Source organism: Tasmannia lanceolata, unplaced genomic scaffold (genome assembly GCF_043159265.1).
Source record: "Tasmannia lanceolata isolate RefF3 unplaced genomic scaffold, GAP_Taslan_0.1 ptg000015l, whole genome shotgun sequence".
Taxonomy (NCBI): Eukaryota; Viridiplantae; Streptophyta; class Magnoliopsida; order Canellales; family Winteraceae; genus Tasmannia; species Tasmannia lanceolata.
In genome coordinates, this window is record NW_027518692.1 from 39700893 (window position 1) to 39724653 (window position 23761).

The 23761-nt window shown below is 37.7% G+C and overlaps 2 protein-coding genes across 3 annotated transcripts; one reads left to right on the top strand and one right to left on the bottom strand.

Moving 5' to 3' along the window:
• Window positions 1–4432: 4432 nt before the first annotated feature.
• On the top strand, window positions 4433–9060 carry LOC143847211 (probably inactive leucine-rich repeat receptor-like protein kinase At3g28040). Its single transcript, XM_077355955.1, has 2 exons — window positions 4433–6198; window positions 7455–9060. Exons 1-2 carry the CDS (start codon window positions 4631–4633, stop codon window positions 8920–8922), a joined length of 3036 nt encoding a protein of 1011 aa, XP_077212070.1. The 5' UTR covers window positions 4433–4630; the 3' UTR covers window positions 8923–9060.
• Window positions 9061–9977: 917 nt separating this feature from the next.
• On the bottom strand, window positions 9978–22707 carry LOC143847212 (cyclin-dependent kinase-activating kinase assembly factor-related / CDK-activating kinase assembly factor-like protein). 2 transcript variants are annotated; one of them, XM_077355957.1, is made up of 6 exons: window positions 22430–22707; window positions 21862–21989; window positions 12315–12388; window positions 12127–12230; window positions 11648–11716; window positions 9978–10823 (listed from the first exon to the last, which is right to left on the bottom strand). In XM_077355957.1, exons 2-6 carry the CDS (start codon window positions 21927–21929, stop codon window positions 10545–10547), a joined length of 594 nt encoding a protein of 197 aa, XP_077212072.1. In that variant the 5' UTR covers window positions 21930–21989; window positions 22430–22707; the 3' UTR covers window positions 9978–10544. The 2 variants fall into 2 exon arrangements, with proteins under 2 accessions (XP_077212072.1, XP_077212071.1); XM_077355956.1 differs by having other exon boundaries at window positions 21862–22000; window positions 22430–22706.
• Between the last annotated feature and the right edge of the window lie 1054 nt (window positions 22708–23761).

Below are 23761 nucleotides of genomic sequence, written 5' to 3' on the forward strand. Positions count from 1 at the left end.
TATATTTTGTGCGCTTAGATGGCATATTATTATTATTATTTTAAATACAAGCGTGCCAACCTTGTTCGAAAACTATTCAATAGGTTGGACCAAATGTAAATAGATTGTCCCCCAAAAATCATTTCCATAGGATGATCCTAACCCTCTAATATGTAGACTGATTACACCAAATAGAAATCTCTAATGATCGGAAGGTTAGGATCATCCTATGGAGATGAATTTTGGGGGCCCGACAGCTGAGTAGTTTATATCTTTGAAGAAGGCGGGCCCTCTCTATTTAAAAAATACGTGCAGCTGCATTCAAACACAATTTGGAAACTTCGCTGCTGCCCATGTCGTTCGAAGATCCTAAATGTTCATTTGTCAGGTCCTAACGTAAACATGCTTTTCCCCGAAAATCATCTCCATAGGATGATCCTTCACGGAATGTATTTACACCACCACAATCTTCGAATAATGCATTTGCACTTATTTGCTGTGATAGCACACAGCAGCGCAACACCCAATACTCCAGAAACTCTCATTATATTATGAAATGGGTTTTCTTTCTATGACCCCTCTAAAACTGATACAGGAGATAAAATGCATGAAGTAGGAATCAATTTGATTCCATTAGACATATTAGGTAACTCGCTGATGCGTAAAAAAAGCTTATATATTGCGTCTTTATGTCTATAAATCCAGGGTTAGGATCATCCTATGGAGATGGTTTTATTATGTTGGGGCCTCAATATTTGCGATACATTGTTAAAAGGTCTAAACCGTTGTTGACTTCTTGTTTGGGGAGAGAGAGCTTTCCAACATTTGGGTCCCCCAAAAGCCCATGTAAATATCATGTAGTTATGGTGCAACTTGGGCCGATTTGGGTTGGGTTGAGGTCAACCCTAGCTCAATCCAAGATAGCGTCCCCAGACCTAAGCAGGGTCAATCCTAACCCAAACTGGTTCTAAATTTCTTAACTCCAACTCAATCTGTCTAATCCGTATTTCTTAACCCTAACTCAATCTGTCTAATCCTTTTTTTTTTTTTCAAGTTGGGTCATGTTGAGTCGGGTTGGGTTAAGGATGGCCATGGCTAAAACAAAGAAAAAATTCAAAAAAGAAGAAGAATTAAAATGGTGATAAAAATTAGGGTTGGGCTTGTAGCTTAATTGGTTGAGACTTTGTTTCTCAACCTTGAGGTTGTAGGTTCAATCCCAGGTTACCTACCAAAAAAATGGCGGACGGGTTTGGGTTTTTCCAACCCAACCCAAGGAAATGCCAACCCAACCTGAGCCAAAATCGGGTTTGAACCTGTCGGTTTGGGTCCGGGTTGAGCCCGACCCAAGTTGCATCCCTACCATGCAATACAACAGGGATGGTGCGTTGTGGACCACCAAAACCCATAACTACAAGTCTACAAGAGCTATGGGTGCGAGTGAACCTTTTCTCTTCTTTTTGGCTCTAAGTGGGGAACAATGCGTATGAATGACAGATATGAAATGGAGAATAGAAACAAAGATTGCAGGGACCCACAGCTCCTTTTACGCTAGGGTCCAAGCAATCCGTGAACCCTATTTGGATCTTATTGAGTCCTTTAGTCCTTGTTTGCACCCAATCTTGTTTTACTCACAACGCCCGCGTCAAAACTCAAAATGCTTCACATTTTTTCTCTCTCCCCTTCTCCCACAACAAAAGATGTCCTTCGGGCCGTGTTTAAGGGTGTCAATTTTGGCTCGGGCTCGGAAGCTCGCTCGAGCTCGGTTCGAATCCTTAACGAGCCAAGCCGAGCCCGATTTAGGCCCGACTCGGCTCGGCTCGTTAAGAATTTAATATATTTAAATACATATATTATATATTAATATATACACTAAAAGGGTTGTCCAGGGAGTGAAAGGGGGAGGCAAAATATGTCACTTCATTTTTGGAACCCTATTTGTTACTTGGACCACCCCCCATAGTGTAAAAAAAGTAGTCAAATTACACTAGATAGGGCTGTCCAGGGAAGATGAGGGGTGTGAACTTAATATAACCCGAGCTTGGTAAGGCTCGCGAGCCTGGCCGAGCTTGACCGAGCCGAGCTTTTGAGCCGAGCCGAGCCTGGCCAAACTCGGCTCGGCTCGGCTCGTTTACACCCCTAGCCGTGTTTGTATTGAAAAGTTACGGAGAAATTTATTCTTTCCATGGTTTAGAGGGAAATGATATTATTATTAGGGTTAATTTAGAGGGATATCATCATAAATCCAACAAGGTCCCTTTAAATAAAATTCAATTGGGTTATTTCAAGTTATTTTTTTGTGTGCAAATAAAATAGGAAATTTTAGAAATATTTTTTCCTTTCCAAAATTTTCTAAAAAATTCTTGCAATCCCAAAACCCATTATTGGACCCAAAATTACAGTTAAATTTGAGTCCAATAATAGGTTTAGGGCTGACAATCGGTTGTCATAATCTGAAACGAACAGGGCCTTAGCGTGATTTCATCTCGTCCACTCCACTTGTCATTAGCCAGTTCCCTTTTTCTTCCGGCGGAAATCAAGGGGGCCTACACAAATCACGGGCAGCACGACGACTTCTGCGCGTTATGACATAAAAGTTCATCAGGAATTTATGGGCAGCATGATAAATTGTGGTAAATTAATTTATAGATTATATATCTTTACTTCGCTAGTTAATATTAAGAGAAATAATATTTCCAACCTTTCTCACAAGTTTTGTAATTTCTTGTTTTTTTTATTCTAAAAAATGACAAGCAAAGAAAGAAGAATGGGATCTCTCCACGACTTGAAGAGCAAGGTCGGCTTGCATACATCCGGAGGTTTATTTCTAACCTGGCAGGACGGTGTCACCCCTTTAGCAGGCTGATGAATAAAGGCGTGCCATTCGAGTGGTGTTATTTTGCAAAATGACAAATAAAAGGACTTGGGAATAGATGGGAATGAGGTGGAAATAAAGAAGAAATAAATATATTAAAAAAAATGAACAATAACATTTCCACTAGTAATTTCATCGGGAAATGTCAAATAAAAGGTGTAGAAATTTAATTATTTTCAAGACAAAATGAACAAAAAATGAGGAAGCTGCTGGAAAAAAGGGTTGAAAATAGCATCTTCCCTTAAATAGTAGAATAAAACTCTACTTGTATTTACTATTCATACAGGTAAAACAGTTTTAAAATAGGCTAATTATGTCCACAAGAACCATGTTTTGATAATGAGGCAAACTCACATTGTAATACATTGTTTAACCAGCTATCAGAGGCTATTACAATTCCCAAAAAGCTCTCAATAGGCTATTACAAGGTGAGTTGTCCCACTATCAAAACATGGTTGTGTAGATATCAGTAGCCTCAAAATAACTATATATGTATGATTATATAGGTGAGGGTGAGGGTTAAATAATCCTATAAAATGACCTTTTTATCTTATTAGAATAATATCTCGATTGTGTATCAGCAAATTCTCCTTTATTTTCCAAGTATAACATATGTAATTCTCTTTTAAATTTGGAAGCTTTAAATACATGATCTTACCCATCCAAAATTTTAAAAAATTGTATGTACACTCCTGCCTTTTGCTATTGTTTTTTTTTTTAAATCTGTAGAATTTTTTTGAGCTTTTTCTCATCCTTTTCCTTTTGAGCTTCGAGGTGGTGACATTCTATGGTGTGTATGGCTTTGTCTTTGCTATAGAAAAAGACACATTTTATTGCTTAGAACATCAAATTTATTGCAGTATACATCTTGTGATTGAGAAAAAGTAATAATTCAAAATGCTAAGAATGTTAAAAATTACCCTTCAAATTGGGGCCTTCAAAATGCTAAGAATGTTAAAAATTACCCTTCAAATTGGGGCCTTCAAAATGCTAAGAATGTTAAAAATTACCCTTCAAATTGGGGGCTAGATGGGCTTATATATGATTTTTTTTACGAGGCAAAAAGATTGAAAAATACACTTCATAAAACAATAAAAAATAGATAAATGATCATTAAAAAACAATGATTCACATTCAAAGAGGAAGAAAACCGTTGTTTGATGTCTAGGGTCATCTAATCAGTGTGTTTTTTGGCTTTTGCTTCTTTACATATGGCACAAGTTGGGCTAATTTTCGATTGAACTTTGTACAATGCAATCATGTTTGGGCTGTTTTCCATGGGGAAAACAAAGATGGGTAGAAATTTCGAAACTAGGGAGTACGAATGGTCCTGTAGATAAATATAGATAGTAGTAGTACAAGTAGGGGTAGCCGAAGTTTTGGACCCTTCCAAGGATTTTACAGAGACTCTTAGGCAACATATGGAGGCAACATATGGAACTGAAGGTGAAGGAAAAAATGAACCACATTATGTCGTCCTTTGATGGCACAATGATGGTAATTTTTGAATGGACTGGCTTTCTACTTTCTAGAGCGTGGTGGTCACAAATTGGTGATAATGTTCAAGGAAGAAAACAAAATGTTAGAAGAAGACCCATCATTCACAAAAACCAAACTGTTTGTTGAAGCATTGCGTTTGAAGGTGTGATATGGATTGTCCTTTGCTGTAGCATTGCAACACTGCAACAATCCATGGTGTAATGGCTTTTCCTTTGCTGTAGAAAAAATAAAATGGAGAATTTTAGATGAGAGTGAGAGAGTGAGTGACTGGTTGTGGATATGGCTTCTTGTGGGCTTTTCTTCTTCTTATTGCCTTCATGGGTATCCATCTTCTTTATCATCCTCATGGCTTCTTCTCTTCAAGTTTGCAAAGGCACACACCTTCCAGTGCAACTCAATGATGATGTTTTGGGTCTGATATGCTTCAAATCAGAACTTTCAGACCCCACTTCTTCTCTAAGTTCATGGAAGGAAGATGACACCGCCCCATGTTCATGGAAATACATTAAGTGCAACCCGATCAACGGCCGAGTCTCTCAACTTTCCCTCGACGGTCTTGGCTTGTCGGGAAAGATCGGAAAAGGCCTCGCAAGATTGCAAAATTTAGAGTTCCTATCTCTTTCCCAAAACAATTTCTCAGGCGAAATTCTCCCCGAATTAGCATTCATCTCCGGCCTTCAAACACTGAATCTTAGCCATAACATCCTTTCTGGGCGGATCCCAGATGATCTTCACAACATGACCTCCATCAAATTCCTTGATTTTTCAGAGAATTCTCTCTCTGGACCAATCCCAGAACAACTTTTCAAGAAATATTCTTCACTTCAGTTCATTTCTTTAGCTGGTAATTACTTTGAAGGACCCATTCCTACTACACTTCAAAAATGCAGCTTCTTGGGCGGTCTTAATCTGTCTGATAATAATCTCTCTGGTAATCCCAATTTCAGAAATGGAATTTGGTTACTGACAAAGCTTACTACATTAGACCTTTCGCACAATGCGTTCTCTGGTTCTATTCCTGAAGGAATTGCAGGTCTAAAATACTTGAAGGAGCTCTACTTACAGGGAAATCAGTTCTCAGGACCATTACCCACAGATCTTGGATTGTGCACCCATTTGAAAAACTTGGATTTTAGCAATAATTTGTTCACAGGAACCTTGCCCAATTCAATGCAGAAGCTTAATGCTTTGACAACCATCAGTTCATCAAATAACAGATTGATGGGTGACTTCCCACCATGGATTGGTGACATGAATAGTCTCCAATTCATTGATTTTGAGAACAACGAATTCACGGGGAAGCTACCCTCTTCACTGGGTGATCTGAAATCGCTGAATTATTTGATCTTATCCCACAACAAACTGGTGGGAGATATTCCCACAACACTTGTTTACTGTACTGGGCTTTCTGTGATCAGATTGAGGGGCAATGGTCTCAATGGAACCATCCCACAATGCCTGTTTGATCTTGCACTAGAAGAGCTCGATTTATCGTCAAATGGGCTCAGCGGTCCAATACCATCTGGTTCGACCCAACTGTTCGAGTCACTTCGTTTGCTGGATTTGTCTAAAAATAATCTTACCGGGGAAATGCCTCATGAGATGGGTCACTGTTTCAATTTGAGAAACTTGAACCTATCCTGGAATAATCTACAGTTGAAGTTGCCTTCGGAACTCGGATATTTTCGAAACCTTTCAGTGTTGGATCTTCGCAACAGTGGGTTATATGGATCGATTCCAGATGATTTATGCAACTCCAATAGCCTAACTGTCCTACAATTGGATGGAAATTCTTTAACTGGATCGATACCAGAAGAGATCGGAAATTGTTCTGCTCTGTTCTTACTGTAAGTTCCACTGACTATAAACCATAGTAATCGTAAACTTCCTAGTTGGATGGGAAGCTCGCTTCCTTAGACATTCACTTCGGAAGCTAAGTTTTTATGGCTTCCCAAATTTAGGGGAAGCACACTTCCTACGCGTTTCCTCTTAATTAAGAGTGTGCTTCCTATTTAGGTGATTATTTCTTCCTAGAAGTATATTTTCTCCTTTTGATAATGCTGAAGAAGTGTACATAAAAAAAGCGTCTTCAAAACTTGAAAATTCTTTTTAAGTTTCAAATGAAAATTATGTGGATCTTTTTCCAAAAATATAACATTAAGTATACATGAATAAAATATGTGAAATTGTAATTCCCTAAAATTTGTGATTCTAATTAGTTGGGAAGTTTTCTTTTCTACCTGTAATCCATAACTATATTAACCCTTCCTCCCTAGCTTATTACAATCCTACTCTTTCTATGTACTTCTTGTTCACTTCGAATGAAGTTTCTTGCATGCTCAATGTTGACTTTCAATGACATTTCTTGCACATTTTCTCTTTATGTTTGGTTGCACAAACGCTTGGCATTCATTGAAATTTTAGGCATTCATAGGAATTTTAAATTCCAATGAATGACGATTCCTTGTTTTGTTGCCAATATTGCATTGAAGTTCCATTTGACTCCTCAGCATGTTCCAGACATCATTATTGCTTTTTTGCACTCTTGAAGCCCATGGGGCACTAATGTCCCCTCCACTCATCTTTCAACCAAATTCTACCAAAATGTTAAATTTTGGTAGAAGAATAGTGGAAAGGTCTTGTCATTTCTATCTTTCTCTCGTTCTCTCTCTTCCCTATCTCTCTGTTCACACTCTTTCTTTTTTTGGTAATGACACCCCTACTTTTTCACACAACCTCCGAGAGAATTGCCACGCTACCAAACACAACTACCAACCTACCACTATTCAACTATTCTTCTAGACAAATCAAATGCTTGTCTCCTCTCTTTTGATTTCTTATTCTACTACTCTCCGAGCCACTCCCGTGACATAGCCACCTTTTCGCTTCACGCATTTTCACTTTTCTAAATACATCGTTTCCCTCATTCGCTTCCTGCATCACTTCTCGCACTCGCTTCCCACTCTGGCAACTATGCTATAAACATAATCTCATTCAATTCAAAAAATTTGGGTGGTCTTTAGAATTTTCTTTCCAGATGAGAAGTAGCAGATTCATGATCATGCTTTAGATTGTTTACTTGAATCTGCTGTTACAATTGCAGGAGCTTGTCTCATAACAGCCTGAGTGGATTCATTCCAAATGCCATAGCAAATTTAAAGAAGCTCAAGATTCTGAAATTGGAATTCAACAATTTGAGTGGAGAGATTCCAAAACAGCTGGGTAGTTTGGATAATCTTCTTGCCGTTAATATTTCCTACAACAGACTCACAGGCAGGCTTCCCATTGAAGGCATATTTCCAAGCTTAGATCAAAGTTCATTACAAGGAAATCTAGGCCTCTGCTCGCCAATCTTGACAGGGCCCTGTAAGATGAACGTTCCGAAACCATTAGTCCTCAACCCATATGCTTATGGCAAGGGAAATAATGGTGGTAATTTAGTATCTGAGTCTAATTCCATAAAAACCAGACACACAACCTTCCTCAGCATTTCTTCAATTCTTGCAATCTCTGCCTCTGTTTTCATAGTTATTGGGGTTGTAGTGATCACCCTACTGAATTTTTCCGCTCGAAGGAGGTTAGCATTTGTCAACAATGCAATGGAAAGTATGTGCTCAAGTTCTCCAAGATCGCGGGTCCCATCCATGGGGAAGCTCGTTCTCTTCGGCCCGAGAAGTGACTTGAGATATGAAGATTGGATCAACAATGCTGAATTGCTACTCAACAAGGCCTCTGAGATAGGTAGAGGAGCCTTCGGAACAGTCTACAAAACATCTGTGGGAGGGAGGATTGTGGTCATTAAGAAGCTCATAACATCTAATATACTTCAAAATCAAGAAATTTTTGACAAAGAAGTTCAAATTCTAGGGAAAGTTAAGCACCCAAATTTGTTAACACTCAAGGGTTACTATTGGACTCCTCAATTGAAGTTCTTGATATCAGATTATGCTCCCACAGGAAGTTTACACGCCAAACTTCATGAGAGGCCGGAATCTACACCTTTTTCTTGGGCCCACCGGTTTAAGATTGCACTTGGGACGGCAAAAGGCCTCACCCATCTGCATCAATCATTCAGTCCACCGATCATACATCACAACATAAAGCCAAGTAATATCCTGTTGGATGAGAACTACAATGCAATGATATCGGATTTCGGATTGGCAAGGCTTCTACTAAAGCTAGACAAGCATGTTTTTAGTACTAGGTTTCAGACCGGCTCTGTTGCACCGGAATTAGCTTGTCAGAGCTTAAGGATTAATGAAAAATGCGATGTCTACGCGTTTGGAGTGATGATTCTGGAGCTTGTGACAGGGAGAAGGCCAATGGAGTGTGGGGATGATGAGGTGTTTATATTGACTGATCATGTTAGGGTACATTTGGAAGAAGGGAATGTGTTGGATTGCGTGGATTCGAGAATGAGTGAGTACCCTGAGGAGGAAGTGTTGCCTGTTCTCAAGTTGGGTTTGGTCTGTACTTCTCAGATACCTTCAAGTAGACCATCCATGGCTGAAGTGGTCCAGATACTACAGGTAATTAAGACCCCAATGCCAGAGAGGTTGGAAGCCTTCTGAATATTCACCCCCAGCCAACATTCGCATTTTCTTTCGATTGGAGAAACTACTGATGACTGAACCAAAATTCATGTCCGTTGTATGCACTTCTTCTTCTTCTTCTTTTGACAAGCTTCAATTGATTGCTATTTTCCCTGAGATTGATTTCATGTTCCCATTGATGAATGATCTCGTGAAAGCTATCTAACTTTATGTTAGGTACTTAACCAATGCACCAAAAGCTTCAGGACTATATGGATTGTGTTAGGCTAGGCCTTTTAAACATGTCCCTGCCAGGCTAGGTCCCACCCAGTCCCATATCTAAGAAAAACCCACTCAGGACCATAACACTTCACCACACTTTCACTTCTGCCTTCTTCGATGGCCCACTTTGTGGCGGCTTTCACTCTAGCCTTTTTACTCTATAGCCCTTTTCAGTCTATTTAAGTTTTACTCTGTTGGGGGTTTTGAGGCACGGCCCCTCTTATGTTTTTCTATTATTAATAAAATTTAAGGTGCCGACCCTACTTCTTAGATACATTTCAGGTTAAAAAAAAAAAAACCCAACCAGACCCAAGTTGCACCCCTGCCAGCAAACCTCGCTAACCACCCCACTTCTCATTCCGTCTTTAACAGAGCCAACTGCTCTTGGAAGTACTTCCGAAAAGAAGAAGAATAAAAAAAAAAAAAACTGATCAAGCCAAGCTAGTTCCGAAATGGGATGGGGAGGAGGGGAATCTACCACAGTTCATAAGATTTTTTTTACCATTAGTATAGACAATATTTTCGAGTTAAACGCAAAATTAAAAAATAGTTTGTAAAATTTGAGAAATCCATAATTATTGACTATTCTAATAAACACATGCACTTAACCATTATTCCAAAATTTTAATTTTATTTCATTTAAAAAATATATGGTAATAAAGGCATTTGTTAGGCTATTTCACAGAAAGGCATTTGGAATTTCGGATGGATTAAAAGAATAAGACAAAATCTGCTAAAATGTTAGCTTGTGTGGCTGTTCTCTCCTGCCAATGTGAGCTGCAAAATGGATTTCCACAAAATTGCCAAGCAAATCCAAATAATAAATATACGTGTTTTAAACAGAATAACAATATGCACAATTATTCCACCAATTTAATGTTATTTTATTTCGAAAATATAAAAACATAGGTATATCACAATAAATATACATGTTTTAAACAAAGAAGAACATGTATTCCTCCCATCTTTTTTCGATCAATATGCATATTTCTGAATTTTTTTCTGACCCCTGCCCAAACATTTTTCTAACAGTCACTAGTCACTACTCATCTAAGATCAAGAACCTAATTGTGGAGCCCATCAACAACTCAACATCTGGGTGTAGTGATCAGGATCATTGATCTTACAGGAGACAATATTGAGTCCTCCATCCAACAGAGATCTCATCAGTTTGATCATGATCTGAAAATAATACTGACCAATTTAATTTAGAAAAAATGCTTGAAACAGTCTCCTTTTGTCGAAGGGTGTGGAACTGGATATTCTGGCACAATCTCGCAGCTACCACAACCACAAGATTAAGCATTGAATCCCCACACGAACATGCTACGGCTGTGATGGACCAGCAACTGAGGAAGACACTGTTGAGAAATGAGAAATCATACCCACATGCTACCAAAAGCTTCTTCCAATGCCCTCTTCCGGCTCAGATTCACCGTCCACCCACCAGCCCTTCCGCCTCTCTCGGCCCGCAGTTTCTGTGCTTCTTCATCCTCCGGTGCATAACCCATCATGTCAAACACACCTCCAACCGGAACAGGTTGTGCCTGCGGTACAATGCCTGTGGGTCGCGGTTGTGTGAATGCACCCCCAGCTATGGCGGGTGCATATTGCCCTTGCCCACCACCAACACCTGCTTGAGAGCTTTGTCCAACAGCCTACAACACAAATATTCACAAATTAAACACTACAAATTGCAAGAACCTTCCTACGTTTACAAGAAAAAATAGGAAAAAAATGAATGGAGTTTTTTTTTCCAATGTTTTCAGCCTTTTCTAACCCCTGCTCACTCATGCCCTCTCAGGTCTCTCCATCTCCTGCCCTCCCTCACCATTGGTAAGCTAATGTTCCATGGAAAAAACAACTCATGGTTTCCGAACATGTTTTCACATGTACATCTTCCGATAAAGCTTTGGATCCTTCCTACATGTACATCTTTTCTTTTTTTTTTGAATGGCAGCAATTTTATTAAAAGCAACAAGGACTGAGATGGACAATACAAAGACAGAAAAGAGGAGACAGGAGCAAATAAAAATAACCAAAAAGAGGAGCCAAGTTAGGGTGGCAAGAAATCAAACAGTTCTAACGACTACTTAGTCACCCCCTCTCTTGCGAGACTATCGGCTACTTCATTAGCCGATCTTCTAACATGGCGAAAGGCAATGGTAGAGGGACCCAACAAATGAAATGCATTCCCACATATTTTAAATTTCTCTCATCGGCAGTTGACAGCTTACTGGGATTTGTAACAACTACTGGAAGAAGTTAAAAATAAAAAGGAGAGTGAATATCAGAACAAGAATGGAATTGTATACATACTCTCACATTTGAGCAAGTTCTAGTTATTGAGTCCATGAATAAGTAATAGAGTTTGTATCACTGTCTTCGAACATTAAAGGAGCTCAAAAGCAGAATCATACCGCACATTTCGTTAATTCTTAATGGTACACAGACAAAAATAATAAATCACCATTGAACTCACCCCATCAATAGAATCAATCTGTTCAGGCTTTCCCTTACTTGCCTTAAGTGCTGCCGCAAGATCTTCAGCCTGTACAAGCAATATTACTGTATTTAAAATAACAGACTTGGAATATTGAGCTAAGAGAGAGTCTAAACTGAAGGGCACCCTTCCAAATATCAGATGAAAGGGCGCCCCCATTGGTTACTCATCACCAAACTGCATTTATTTTACAATTTCCGGTGCTGTCATAAATGCACTTCGCTGATGAGTAACCAATGGGGTTGCCCTTTCATCTGATTTTTGGAAGGGCGCCCTTCCATTTAGACTTCCTCTTGAGCTAAAAACAGCTTAGAACCCACTAAGACCAGTTTAGTAGAGTTACAGCTTATAACGTGTAATATGATGATGATAAAACAGATAACAGGGGTTAACAATGTGAAACCTTCATTGAACTTAAAAAAGAAGCATATAAAATAGAGACCTTTCAAAGAAAGTACCTTACGAGCTTGAGCGTTGATTATCTGCTCAGCATTTTCTTTTTCATAAATTTTAATTTTTGCTTCAATAGCAGCAACATCTATACCTTCAATTAAGTTGAATACTGGAGAGCAAAGCAAATTGGGCTTCTCAATAACCACTATTATGTCTGGAATATCAGGTAACATAGTAGGAAAGTTAGACTTACCCATGTCCTCCACTTCTTCCAAGTAATCATTGTATTCTTTCAAGGATGGAAAGTCTTCTTCTCTCTTGTTATATCTATGCACATGAAAGTAATGAAGATAAATTGCCGTTAAAAAAAAAAGGAAATGCAGATAAATAAGTTAAGCATGTAATGTAGACGCAATTGCAATTTTCCAGTGCCAGTAGGTCTCTAGCCTATTAGTCAAGAGAAAAATAATTAATATGTTAGTTTCAATAATGCAGAACTTATTAAATATATTGACAGATTCAAATGGTCAAGAAATACTTCATTTCATTTATGACAATACTGTCGAATTCTTGCAATTTATTACTCAATTATCGGCCAAATTTATTTCCTCATGATAATAATCCATTCCCACTCACCCCATCTCCATCCCCATCCCCCTTCAGGAAATTGTACTCAAAGACTCCATGGGAGTCTGTTATCTCAGATTGTAACCTCTTATTTATTTATTGAACGTCTGGTTGGGGTCCTGCCAAAACCCACTTTGCCCATCGAAAAAAATATTAATAATACATTAAGGAAAGTTGAATCATAAAGTAAGAATCACTATGCAAATCGTATGAGTTGGTTCTAAATACTATGTATGATCTGTTTCCAAATATTATGATTCAATAAACATTTTTAGAAAAAAGTATACACCTTAATTTTTTAGTTTATTTTTATTTTCTTTCGCTTTTCAATTCTAAAAAACTATTCAGGACTTTCAGATCTTGGTTGTCAATTCCTTTCTGATGGACGTTCTTATTCTTCTTCTAAAAAATGTTGTGGTGTTCCGCCATTTCTGTGTTCCATTTTGGAAAAGTTGCAACAGAATTTTTAAAAAGTTTAAAATTTTATAGTTGAAAAAAAAAAAAAAACAGAAAAGTATAAGAACAATAGCAAAAACTAATGTGAAACACAAGTATTTTAGACCGACCATTTTACTAATATCATTTTAAAATCTAGTTAATTTCAACAAAATATGAGTACTGTCTATATAACCCGTGTAAGAGGTGTTTTTCCTATGCCTTGCCTCAAGGCATAGGTCTGATGCCTTTTTCAACAGTTCAAATGGGACGAGTTAGTTTTGTTATGGAAGCAAGAAGGAAGAAGAGATACCGAAGAAGGGTAGAAAAGGAGGAGAAATAGAAGGAACTTCAGCAAAAGTGTTGTGTTGTGAAAGCCATACACATGATTCATATATTAAGGGATTACCAAGATAGATATAAAGGACAGCATGCCATTGACATCAGAAAAAGACAATATGGATATTCTTTTTTTTTTTTTTGATAGGTAAGTTGGGATTGAACCTCCGACCTCTACGTCAAAGAACAAAGATATGGATATTCATTAAACTATCATAAATGTAATTTGCACACTTGTACTTCTAACTCTGATACTCCCCATAAAGTTGGAGCATAGATATTCACCATGCCCAACAAGGATACAAGTTCACATAGTCTAGCTTTCCCAAGAGCCTTTGTTAGAAGATTTGCTGAATGTTCTTGAGTCTTCAAAAAAGTGACAACAACTTTTGAAGCCACTTTCTCATGAATAAAATGACAATCAACTTTTATGTGCTTAGTTCTTTCATGATTAACGGGGTTGGCTAACGAAACCAATAAAGTGCAAATCCATAATACCTCATAAGGGCTATTAGCCATAGCTCTCTATACTCAGCTTAAGCACTAGATCTAGGATGCACATTCTGCTTTTTGCTCTTCCACAAGACTAAATTTTCATCCACAAAGGAAAAATAGCCTGAGATAGATCTCATGTCATCTAAAATCCAACCAATCTACGTCAATAAATATCTCCACCTTTGAGTGATCATGATTTTTGTAAACTATCCCCTTCCCAAGACTAGACTGTAGATAGCGAAGAATCATGCATACACCCTCAAGATAACTAGTCTTAGGATAGTGCATGAAACCACTGGTAGGATATGTATGGGTAAGTCATGGTAAAGTAAATCAGTTTTTCAACAAGCCAATATATATGTCTTCATCCTTAAGAGGCTCACCCTCTTCTGCACTCATATGTAGACTTTGTTCCATAGGGGATATAGTCAGTCCAGCCCCTAACACGCCAGTCTCATCTAGAAGGTCCAAAGTGTATTTCCTCTATGATATATAGGTATACCCTAAATGTGGCAACCTCAATACCCAGAAAGTACTTCAACGGTCTCAAATCTTTGATATCAAAGCCTACCTGGCCACCTCCAAGTGAAGTTTTAGCTTGGCAGTATCTTGGTTATCATTGCTTGTAACAAAAATACCATCAACATATTCAATAAGGATAATAACCAGCTCATCCTTTTTCGCAACTAATGTATGACCTAATGTGCTTCTGGTGTACCCCTCGGCAAGAATGGCATTGGTGAACTTTTCAAACCAAGCTCTAGGAGATTGTTTAGGAGTTAGGACCATGGAATGCTTTACGAAGCCTGCAAACAAGTCCTTTCTCTCCCTCAAGAGGAAGATCAGGAAGATGAGCCATATAGATATCTTGTTGGAGATCACCATGTAGGAAGGCTTTCTTCATATCGAGTTGATGGGGAAGACGGTAATGTAAAGCAACAGGAGACAGAAATATACATGTAGAATTCTTCTTCGAAACCGGAGCATATGCCTTATTAAAATTAAGGTCGAAGGATTGAGTGAACTCAACGCCACCAAATGAGCCCCATATCGCTCAGTAGACCCATTAGAGTTATACTTGATGGTATAAACCCAGTGACCCCTGTCACGCCCCAAGACCCTCGGGACACGTGGTAGGCGCCGCACGCGCTAGGGCGAACCTCGCACGCGTGCAAGGCCAATCGGAAACTGAATCACATCAGATCAGAAATCAATGGTACAGAAATATAAATCAATATCTAGAGCGAAAAACTAAATAATCAAATTGAATCATATATACACATCTGAGAGCCTGACAAAAAACATACATGCAAGTGTAAACACCCAATTTTGGAAAAAACTGGCTCCCACAGCAAGATAAAAAAAGAAAATTAGTTTAGACATCCGACGAAATCTCATGAAAGACGTTCATTTTATTATTATCTAAAACTTTTATGTTTAGACATCCGAAGAAATCTCATCGAAGATGGCCGGAAAACATGAAAAACACCATTTTAAACTCTCTTTTTAGATATTCTTAAATTAATATAACTCACTCAAAGCTTAACCAAATCTTGCAAAAATTATATGAATTTCGATCTGCGGAAAAATATCTACAACTTTCATGTTGAACTTTCCGGCCAAATATAGCCAGAAAATTTCAGAAACATGAAAGTTCAGATTTAAAGCACAAAATACATTTTTACACAAAATTTCTTATTTACCTATGATGTTTCTTTCACTATTTCTTCTCTTCTTCTATCCTCCCAGCATAATCTTGTCAAGAACTTGTTCTTACCTTAGAGATTGATCAAAATCCTCCATCTTTTCCTTCTCTCTCTCTTTCTTTTCTATTTTTTCCATGATTTTCTTTTGAATATTTCTCCTTTTTCTTGTTTTGATTGCAAGCTCCTCTGAAGAGAGCTTGACAGCTGGTCCACCAGCTGTGAATTGCTTGTTTGTCCTTTGTGTTGAATTCACCAATTTACCCTTGTTCTTTCATGGTAATGACACACACGTCCCTCGATGAATTTACCAAAATATCCTCTCATACTTTATTAGTTAATAAGTTACACTTTGATCACTCTAAGCATGATTAATGCTCTTAATCACTCTTTGTTAGTGATAACTCAAGTTTTAGGGCATTTCAACACCCAACCACCTTCTTTCTAGGACGTAGAGAAGCAAGATCAAAGGTTTGATTACTCTTGAGAACATGCATCTCTTGAACCATAGCAGCTTTCCAACAAGGCTGAGACAAAAAGGATGAAATTTGAAGGCTGGCATTAAGTCTTGACTATGGCCGCTATATTGAGCCTTCAAATATAGGTTCTAGAGCCTAACTAAGCATCCAGCATCCGCCAGCTTTGATAGAAAGCCAAAAAAGCTGAAATTTGAAGGTTAAATAAGGGTCTCGACTATGGCCACTATATTGAGCCTTAAAATATAGGTTTTAGAGCCTAACTAAGCATCCAACATCCACTAGATTTTTTCTGATTTCACGAAAACACAAACACAAATAGCCTATTCATATTATAGATATGATAATGGGTCTTTAAAGAATGGGAGATCACTATGAGCTTCCAGGAGTGATCATCGGAAATCATAAATTCATAGGACTAGGATGATGGTCTTCACTAGGAAAGTTTAAATTTGATGAGGCGAGCTCTTGGGAAGCAAGGAATCAAACTGTAGTTTCTACCCAGACTGTGTTCCCCACTGAAGTGGCAGTGCTTCGGCTAAGTTTATGGAAGTCAATGGAAATCATGTAAATATCATGCAAGTTTATGAAAATCCATGGAAACGATAGAGGTTTAAGATAAAACTTTAAGAATATAATGAACCATTAAAAAAAAAAGGAAATACTATAATGAGAACAATACACACCTAGAAAACATTGCATAAGCAAGCAACTATTCATAATAGCTTAACAAGATCAAACACCTAGTAACATGTGTTGACACGGATGTCTAGAACAATAAGGTTTATTTCATAGTTATTAGACTGCAAAACGAATTCGGCAAGAGAAACATGAAACGGAAACGTAAAACATGAAAAAGAAGAAGAAGGAAAACGAGAAATGGGAAAATGCATTTAGAAACGTCTTTGGAAATACATTAGAAATGTTTGGGAAATGACACAGAAGCGTCAATAGACACATGAAACATAAAGGAGCCGCAAGTGAAGCATGTAGGAAATGCTTCCCATGCATACGGGAAGCACTTTCAAAATGCGAGAGAAATAGACTTAAAATGTTTTTGTTTATATTTTAGTTATTTTTTATCTTGTTACCTTAATTTTTTAATTTGTATTTTCATTAGTGTTTGAGTTTTCAAATTTTTGTGTATTTATAAATTAAGAATTAACTAATTTCAAATTTCCACAAGTTTTTATGCTTAAATACATGCATTTATAATTACTATTGATTTTTTTGTTTTCCCCTTTAGTATGTACTCCACAATTTTCTTGGGTGTGATTTTTGCAAAATATTTTCCATACATTTCCCACATGTTTTCCATACATTTCCCACATCTTTCACGTGTTTCATATGTATTTCACAAACATTTCCCAATTGTTTCACACATGTTTTCCACACATCACGCAAACATTTTCTAGGTGTTTTCCACATGTTTCCGATGTATTTATGAAATCTAATGCTGGTGTCATTTCTTTTACTTTTCAACTTACTCATCGTATTCATGGAATGGGCATTAATATTTTAAGGATATATGAGATTTTTTTGTTATGTCGGTGCATAACAAGAATCAAACTTCAGAATTTGGTCCCCACGGATGTTGACACATATTGGCTGAAACTTACACGCGTTGGTAGAAGTTTAAAACCGTGCCTGAAAGTTTGTGAAAAATAAGATAAAGTGGACTAGGCTGGAGAAGCACCAATGTTAAGTGCAAAGAAAGGCAGAAATTCAAAAGTCTATTAGCAACCCCTTTTGTTGTTTTAGGTTACAAGTTTGTGAAAAATAAGATAAAGTGGACTAGGCTGGAGAAGCACCAATGTTAAGTGCAAAGAAAGGCAGAAATTCAAAAGTCTATTAGCAACCCCTTTTGTTGTTTTAGGTTGCAAGTTTGTGAAAAATAAGATAAAGTGGACTAGGCTGGAGAAGCACCAATGTTAAGTGCAAAGAAAGGCAGAAATTCAAAAGTCTATTAGCAACCCCTTTTGTTGTTTTAGGTTGCAATGGTATGGCATGGATGCAACAAAAATCAGAACTTCGCTCACAATAAAAAAATTGACACCTACTACTAACAGCCTCAATCATTACATGCTTTGTTAAAGGCACTGAACCTAAGAGAAGCTCCTAGACATCTTTCTTCAGTAATTGTTTCAAACTCATTTCCTCTTTTCACTTAATAGGGGAATAGTGTTACCATATGTTTTGTAGTCAAATGATACACATCCAAGACATTCTTTTTTTAGTATACATCCTCTATTCAGTGTCACCCATACTCTCTCCAAACCTAGAAAGAAGACTGTTCCCCACAGAAATCAACACATAATGGCCAAAACTGACACGTGTTGGTATATTGTAAAGTATAAAAGATAAATAATGCCTTTCTCCAACAGCTTAAGCTTTTGGAGAAGTTGGTAAGTTAACATGGTATCAGAGCCAAAGGTCTCGAGTTCAAACCTCCCGGATAGCAAAAATCCACATGCGATGGTCGGCCCAAAGTGGGGCCACATGTGTCAGGTGTTTGCCAAGTGGGCCACACATGCGGGGGAGTGTTGAACGAAAATAGATCTTGTGGAATCATATTGAATATTTGACGATACATTTTGTACCTTGCTAAATAACGCCTTTCTCCAACAGCTTAAGCTTTTGGAGAACTTGGTAAGTTAACATATGTTTAAAGAGGAAAAGGATTGTGCGGTTGAGCGCATAAGGGTTTCATGCGGTTGAAGAGAGAGAACCATTCTCATTGGTTGATTTAGTGGGCCCGGGCAGGAAAAGAAAGAGATTTCGTGCGTTATCATTCTCTTCGACTGCTTAAAGAAACTTTTTTGATTTGACAGCCTCTATTTTCTCGTAATTGTCATAACCTCCTATATGTGATTGGTATTTGTTTCATAATTTTAAAATTTTATAACCCGTAATTTTTCATTCAAAACCTTATAATTTAGCTAATTTACTTTTTGTTGTGTAATGATTACTTTTTAACCTTTTCTAGCAACATTTTAGCAACATTTGGATGCGCGCATCTTTGCACACACGATGGCCACTTGCCGAGAAATTGTCAAAGGAGAAGCTTGATAGCAAATTCTATTAAAATAAAAACCACATTTAAATGTGGTCAACAGTACTGGGCACTCTCACTTTATGTATGGCCCACACCATAGGATGATCCAAACCGTCCATTAGTTGGGCCATAGCCTAAATAGGTTATGCTCCAAAAATCATTTCCATAGGATGATCTTATCCCTCCAATCTGAATGTTAGAGGGTTGATCCTAACCCTCTATAGATCGGAGGGTTAGAATCAACCGATGGAAATAATTTTGGGGCATAACCTATTTAGGGTATGGCCCATCTAATGGACGGTTTGGAACTTTGGATAATCCTACGGTGCAGGACATACCGTACGGGTCACTTTTGCCAGGTCTACTTACTAGTCTTTGATGCAGTCCTTCGCTTCCCATACAACGACGCAAAAAAATTACAGACTCATTTCATGGAAGACAAGGACGGTGGATCAGAAGAAAAATGCCCAATAAAAGAAAAAGAGTCTTCTAATATCAGAAAATGTACAAGCAATAATTTTTTTCTCTCTGTAAGAGAAACTTAAGCAGAAGGGATAATTGCATAGGTAGCCCATTGCAATTAAAAAAAACATTGATCTGACGATCCTAACCGTAAATTAGCTAAAACATTCATTAGATGGGCCATACCCTAAATAGGTTATGCCCCAAAATTATTTCCATCGGTTGATTCTAACCCTCCGATCTATAGAGGGTTAGGATCAACCCTCTAACATTCAGATTGGAGGGATAGGATCATCCTATGGAAATGATTTTTGGAGCATAACCTATTTAGGCTATGGCCCAACTAATGGATGGTTTGGATCATCCTATGGTGTGGGCCATACATAAAGTGAGAGTGCCCAGTACTGCTGACCACATTTAAATGTGGTTTTTATTTTAATAGAATTTGCTATCAAGCTTCTCCTTTGGCAATTTCTCGGCAAGTGGTCATCGTGTGTGCAAAGATGCGCGCATCCAAATGTTGCTAAAATGTTGCTAGAAAAGGTTAAAAAGTAATCATTACACAACAAAAAGTAAATTAGCTAAATTATAAGGTTTTGAATGAAAAATTACGGGTTATAAAATTTTAAAATTATGAAACAAATACCAATCACATATAGGAGGTTATGACAATTACGAGAGAAAATAGAGGCTGTCAAATCAAAAAAGTTTCTTTAAGCAGTCGAAGAGAATGATAACGCACGAAATCTCTCTTTCTTTTCCTGCCCGGGCCCACTAAATCAACCAATGAGAATGGTTCTCTCTCTTCAACCGCATGAAACCCTTATGCGCTCAACCGCACAATCCTTTTCCTCATGTTTAAAACCATTCCAGAAAGTTTGTGAAAAATAACATAAAGCGTACCAAGTTGGAGGAGCACCAAAGTGCAAAGGAAGGCAAACATTCACAATGCTGTTAGAAACCCATTATGTATTGTTATCTTATGTTGCAATGATAGGGTATGGGTGCAACAAAAAATCAGAACTGTTTTTCGTGTACGTCCTCTATATCATGACATGCTTTGTTAAAGGCATTGAACCTAAGAGGTACTCCTGGACATCTTTCTTCAGAAATTGTTCCATGCTCATTTCCTCTCTGGCCTCTACAGTTAACAGAAGCATAGTGTTATCATATCTTATGTAGTCAAATGATAGGCATCCAAGTACATCCTGTATTTTAGTATAGTCTTCTATTCAATGTCACCCATTTCTTGACGTATTGAGTTTTTCCAAAGTCCAAACTTAGAAAGATGATATACTTCCATGGATTGTTGTACATTATCTCCTTTCAGATATGCAATACCATTTTCTGCAGTATATAAGCGGAACCAGAATCAATGCAACAACATCCAAGTCATCTTGACCGAATGTTATCAAATTATCCTTTGCAAGGGTAGTACAATGAGGCTGTAAGATCTTATATATGTCCAAAATCAATACTGTATATGTCAAAGGTGGTACTTGCCTCTCAATAGCATAAAGAGCACCTACTGCATTCATCTATAACAAAAAAAATCATCAAAACCAACAATGATTTCTGTTTCTTAATCCAAAAAAGAATGTGTGTGTGAGGAATGCTAAACTGATGGGCGACCTTGCAAAAACCAGCCGCAAGGGCGCCCCATTGGATCCCAGCTCACCAATAAAAAAAAGGGCACCCCATTGGATCCACATCAACATCACTACTTCAACTTTGCATTTTTCAATGCCGTTATAAATAGAGACTGATGATGTGGAACCAATGGGGGGCGCCCTTTCGGCTGGATTTTTGCAAGGGAGCCCTTCAGTGTGTGTGTAGCTGTAATATATCCGTAGATTGGCCCCAATCATGAAATTCTAGCTCTTGCTACAACCATTTCCTTAGAACACCAGATAAGCATTAGAGTCCTACACTGAAGACAAATGAAGAGAAGAAAAGGAGAAAAAAAAAAACATAACTATTATTAACACATCAGGTAAATCAGTTTCATATTCTAGTTTCACCTTCTGCACTCAAATTCTTTGATTTCTTGGATTGGGTTTCATACAAAATGTAGATTAAAGGGATTAAGATTCTTGAAATGTGCAAGATGGGTTTATTAAAAATTTGGAAATGGAGAAAGGGCAATCGACAGCTTTCAGAAAAGAAAAAAAAGGAAAAGGAGAAAATCAGAGAGAAGTCAGTACATACATATTGCCTATTCTCTTTCGGATGGACATTTCTTTTGCGTAGGGATTAGCTCCTGAGGCCACGCCCATCACCGCCTATTTGGCTGGATAACTTTCTGGTTTTCTCTTCTTGCCCAATCGAGAAGAGGCCTGAGAACAAACTGGAAGAGAAAATAAAAAGGAAAGGTAATGAGGGAAGAAGAATAAGAAAACTAAGGTTGCTGATATGGAAGAATTTGAAGCTAACTATAGAAGAACAGATTCAGAGAAGAATGACTTGGGGGGTCGTTTGGATACATGGATTTTATAATGTGGGATTCTAAAATCTTGAAATTTACCTAGATTTTATAAGCTAAAACCTGGATTTTACAATCCTGAAAATGTAGAATCTAGGTTTTTGCTTATAAAATCTAGGTTTTAGTTTATAAAATCTAGATTTTAGCTTGTGAAGTCCAGGATTTTACAATCTTGGATTATAAAATCTTTGTATCCAAACGGCATATTAGGGTTTCTATAAAATATTTTATACGAAACAACCAACAAATCCTCTTAAAAGGAGGGGGGAATCAAATAAGCAATAAGAAAAATACCTGTTTACGTCAGTTTTTCTAAAACTTGATCCAATCCCACGGATACTCGTTCGAATCTCAATTGATTTTTCTAGGGTTTTCTTCGCGTATCTTCTTCTACGCCATTGCTGCTATCAGACGAGAGACAGTGCAACAGGAAATGCCTTAATATTGGACTCAAAATTTAAGTTTACTTTTGGGAGCTGATAAATTCGCACCGCTGTCGGATGATTCGCACCTTTAACGTTAATTGACGTTAAAAAGGGATTAAAAAGCGTCACGGGACATGATATTCCCCCCCTAAACTTTTTTTTTTTGAAAAGGGCAACAGAATATACATATATATATATATATATATATATATATATATATATAAAAACAGAACCGAGGTGGTCCTGAAGGAACAAAGATAATACAAAGATAGCAGTACAATAATTCAAGGAGGTAGATAGTCAAAGCACTCAAACGCGGCCCGAAAGACTCCTTTCTTGGCAAGGGTGTCTGCTTCCGCATTCCTCCCCTAAACTGATAAAATCCCCTCCCTTTAACGTTTTTCTTTGCCTTTAGAACTTAACAAATAACGTTTCAGGGGGGATAGAGGGGGGAAAATATCATTTCCCCAAACTTTAATGCTTTTTGAGTCGATTCACGTTACAGCGGTGTGAATCATCCCACAACGGGGTGCGAATTTATTATAACCCTTATTTTTTAGCCTATTAATAGGTTTTTGACTCACAAATTGGCTTTCACAATCTAAAGCAAACAGGTCCTAAAGTTTGTGCGGAACCCTAAACCTCAACCAGGTCCTATTTTGAGTAGAGTTTTTTGTTTCTTGATTTTTAGCCGCATGAAAAAGAAAATTCTTAATAACCAAACATGCCATAAACCCCAGGGCGCACCCCAACCATGTAACCTGGGTTAATCATAGTTTTAGAAACTTTCTGTCCTCTCATGGCTCATGTCGCTATATCCTAACACCATAGCCTAGATCAAGTAGTCCCCTCGGTAGTTCTTTGCAAAGGAAAAAAGAAGAAGAAGAATCCCTTAATATTTTCAAAGACTGGGACTGATGACAAAAATTAGTAAAAGTTAGGAAACATTCCAGTAAAATAATGCGGCTGCAACCATCAGTTTGTTATCACAATTGTTACATTCACTGGGAATTGTGGTCGCAAGCTCTAGTCTGGCTACCTTCCTCTTAATTTTGGATTTCAACTAATTCTCATATCTTTTAAATCCGATCCGGCCCTCATTTTAACAAAATACAAGGCCATATGACATAGAGACTGGGTGTAGCCAGGCGGGAATTGTGCATAACACCTTCCATTCTTGTAGCCAGGCAACAAACTTTAT

Excerpts from the sequence above, each read along its gene's own strand:
- LOC143847211 (XM_077355955.1), top strand. The coding sequence starts at position 4,631 with ATGGCTTCTTGTGGGCTTTTCTTCTTCTTATTGCCTTCATGGGTATCC. Across the intron at positions 6,199-7,454 it reads TGTTCTGCTCTGTTCTTACT|GAGCTTGTCTCATAACAGCC; the intron begins GTAAGTTCCACT and ends TTACAATTGCAG.
- LOC143847212 (XM_077355957.1), bottom strand. The coding sequence starts at position 21,929 with ATGGGCGTGGCCTCAGGAGCTAATCCCTACGCAAAAGAAATGTCCATC. Across the intron at positions 12,389-21,861 it reads CGAAAGAGAATAGGCAATAT|ATATAACAAGAGAGAAGAAG; the intron begins GTATGTACTGAC and ends TCATGTGCATAG. Across the intron at positions 10,824-11,647 it reads AGATTGATTCTATTGATGGG|GCTGTTGGACAAAGCTCTCA; the intron begins GTGAGTTCAATG and ends TTTGTGTTGTAG.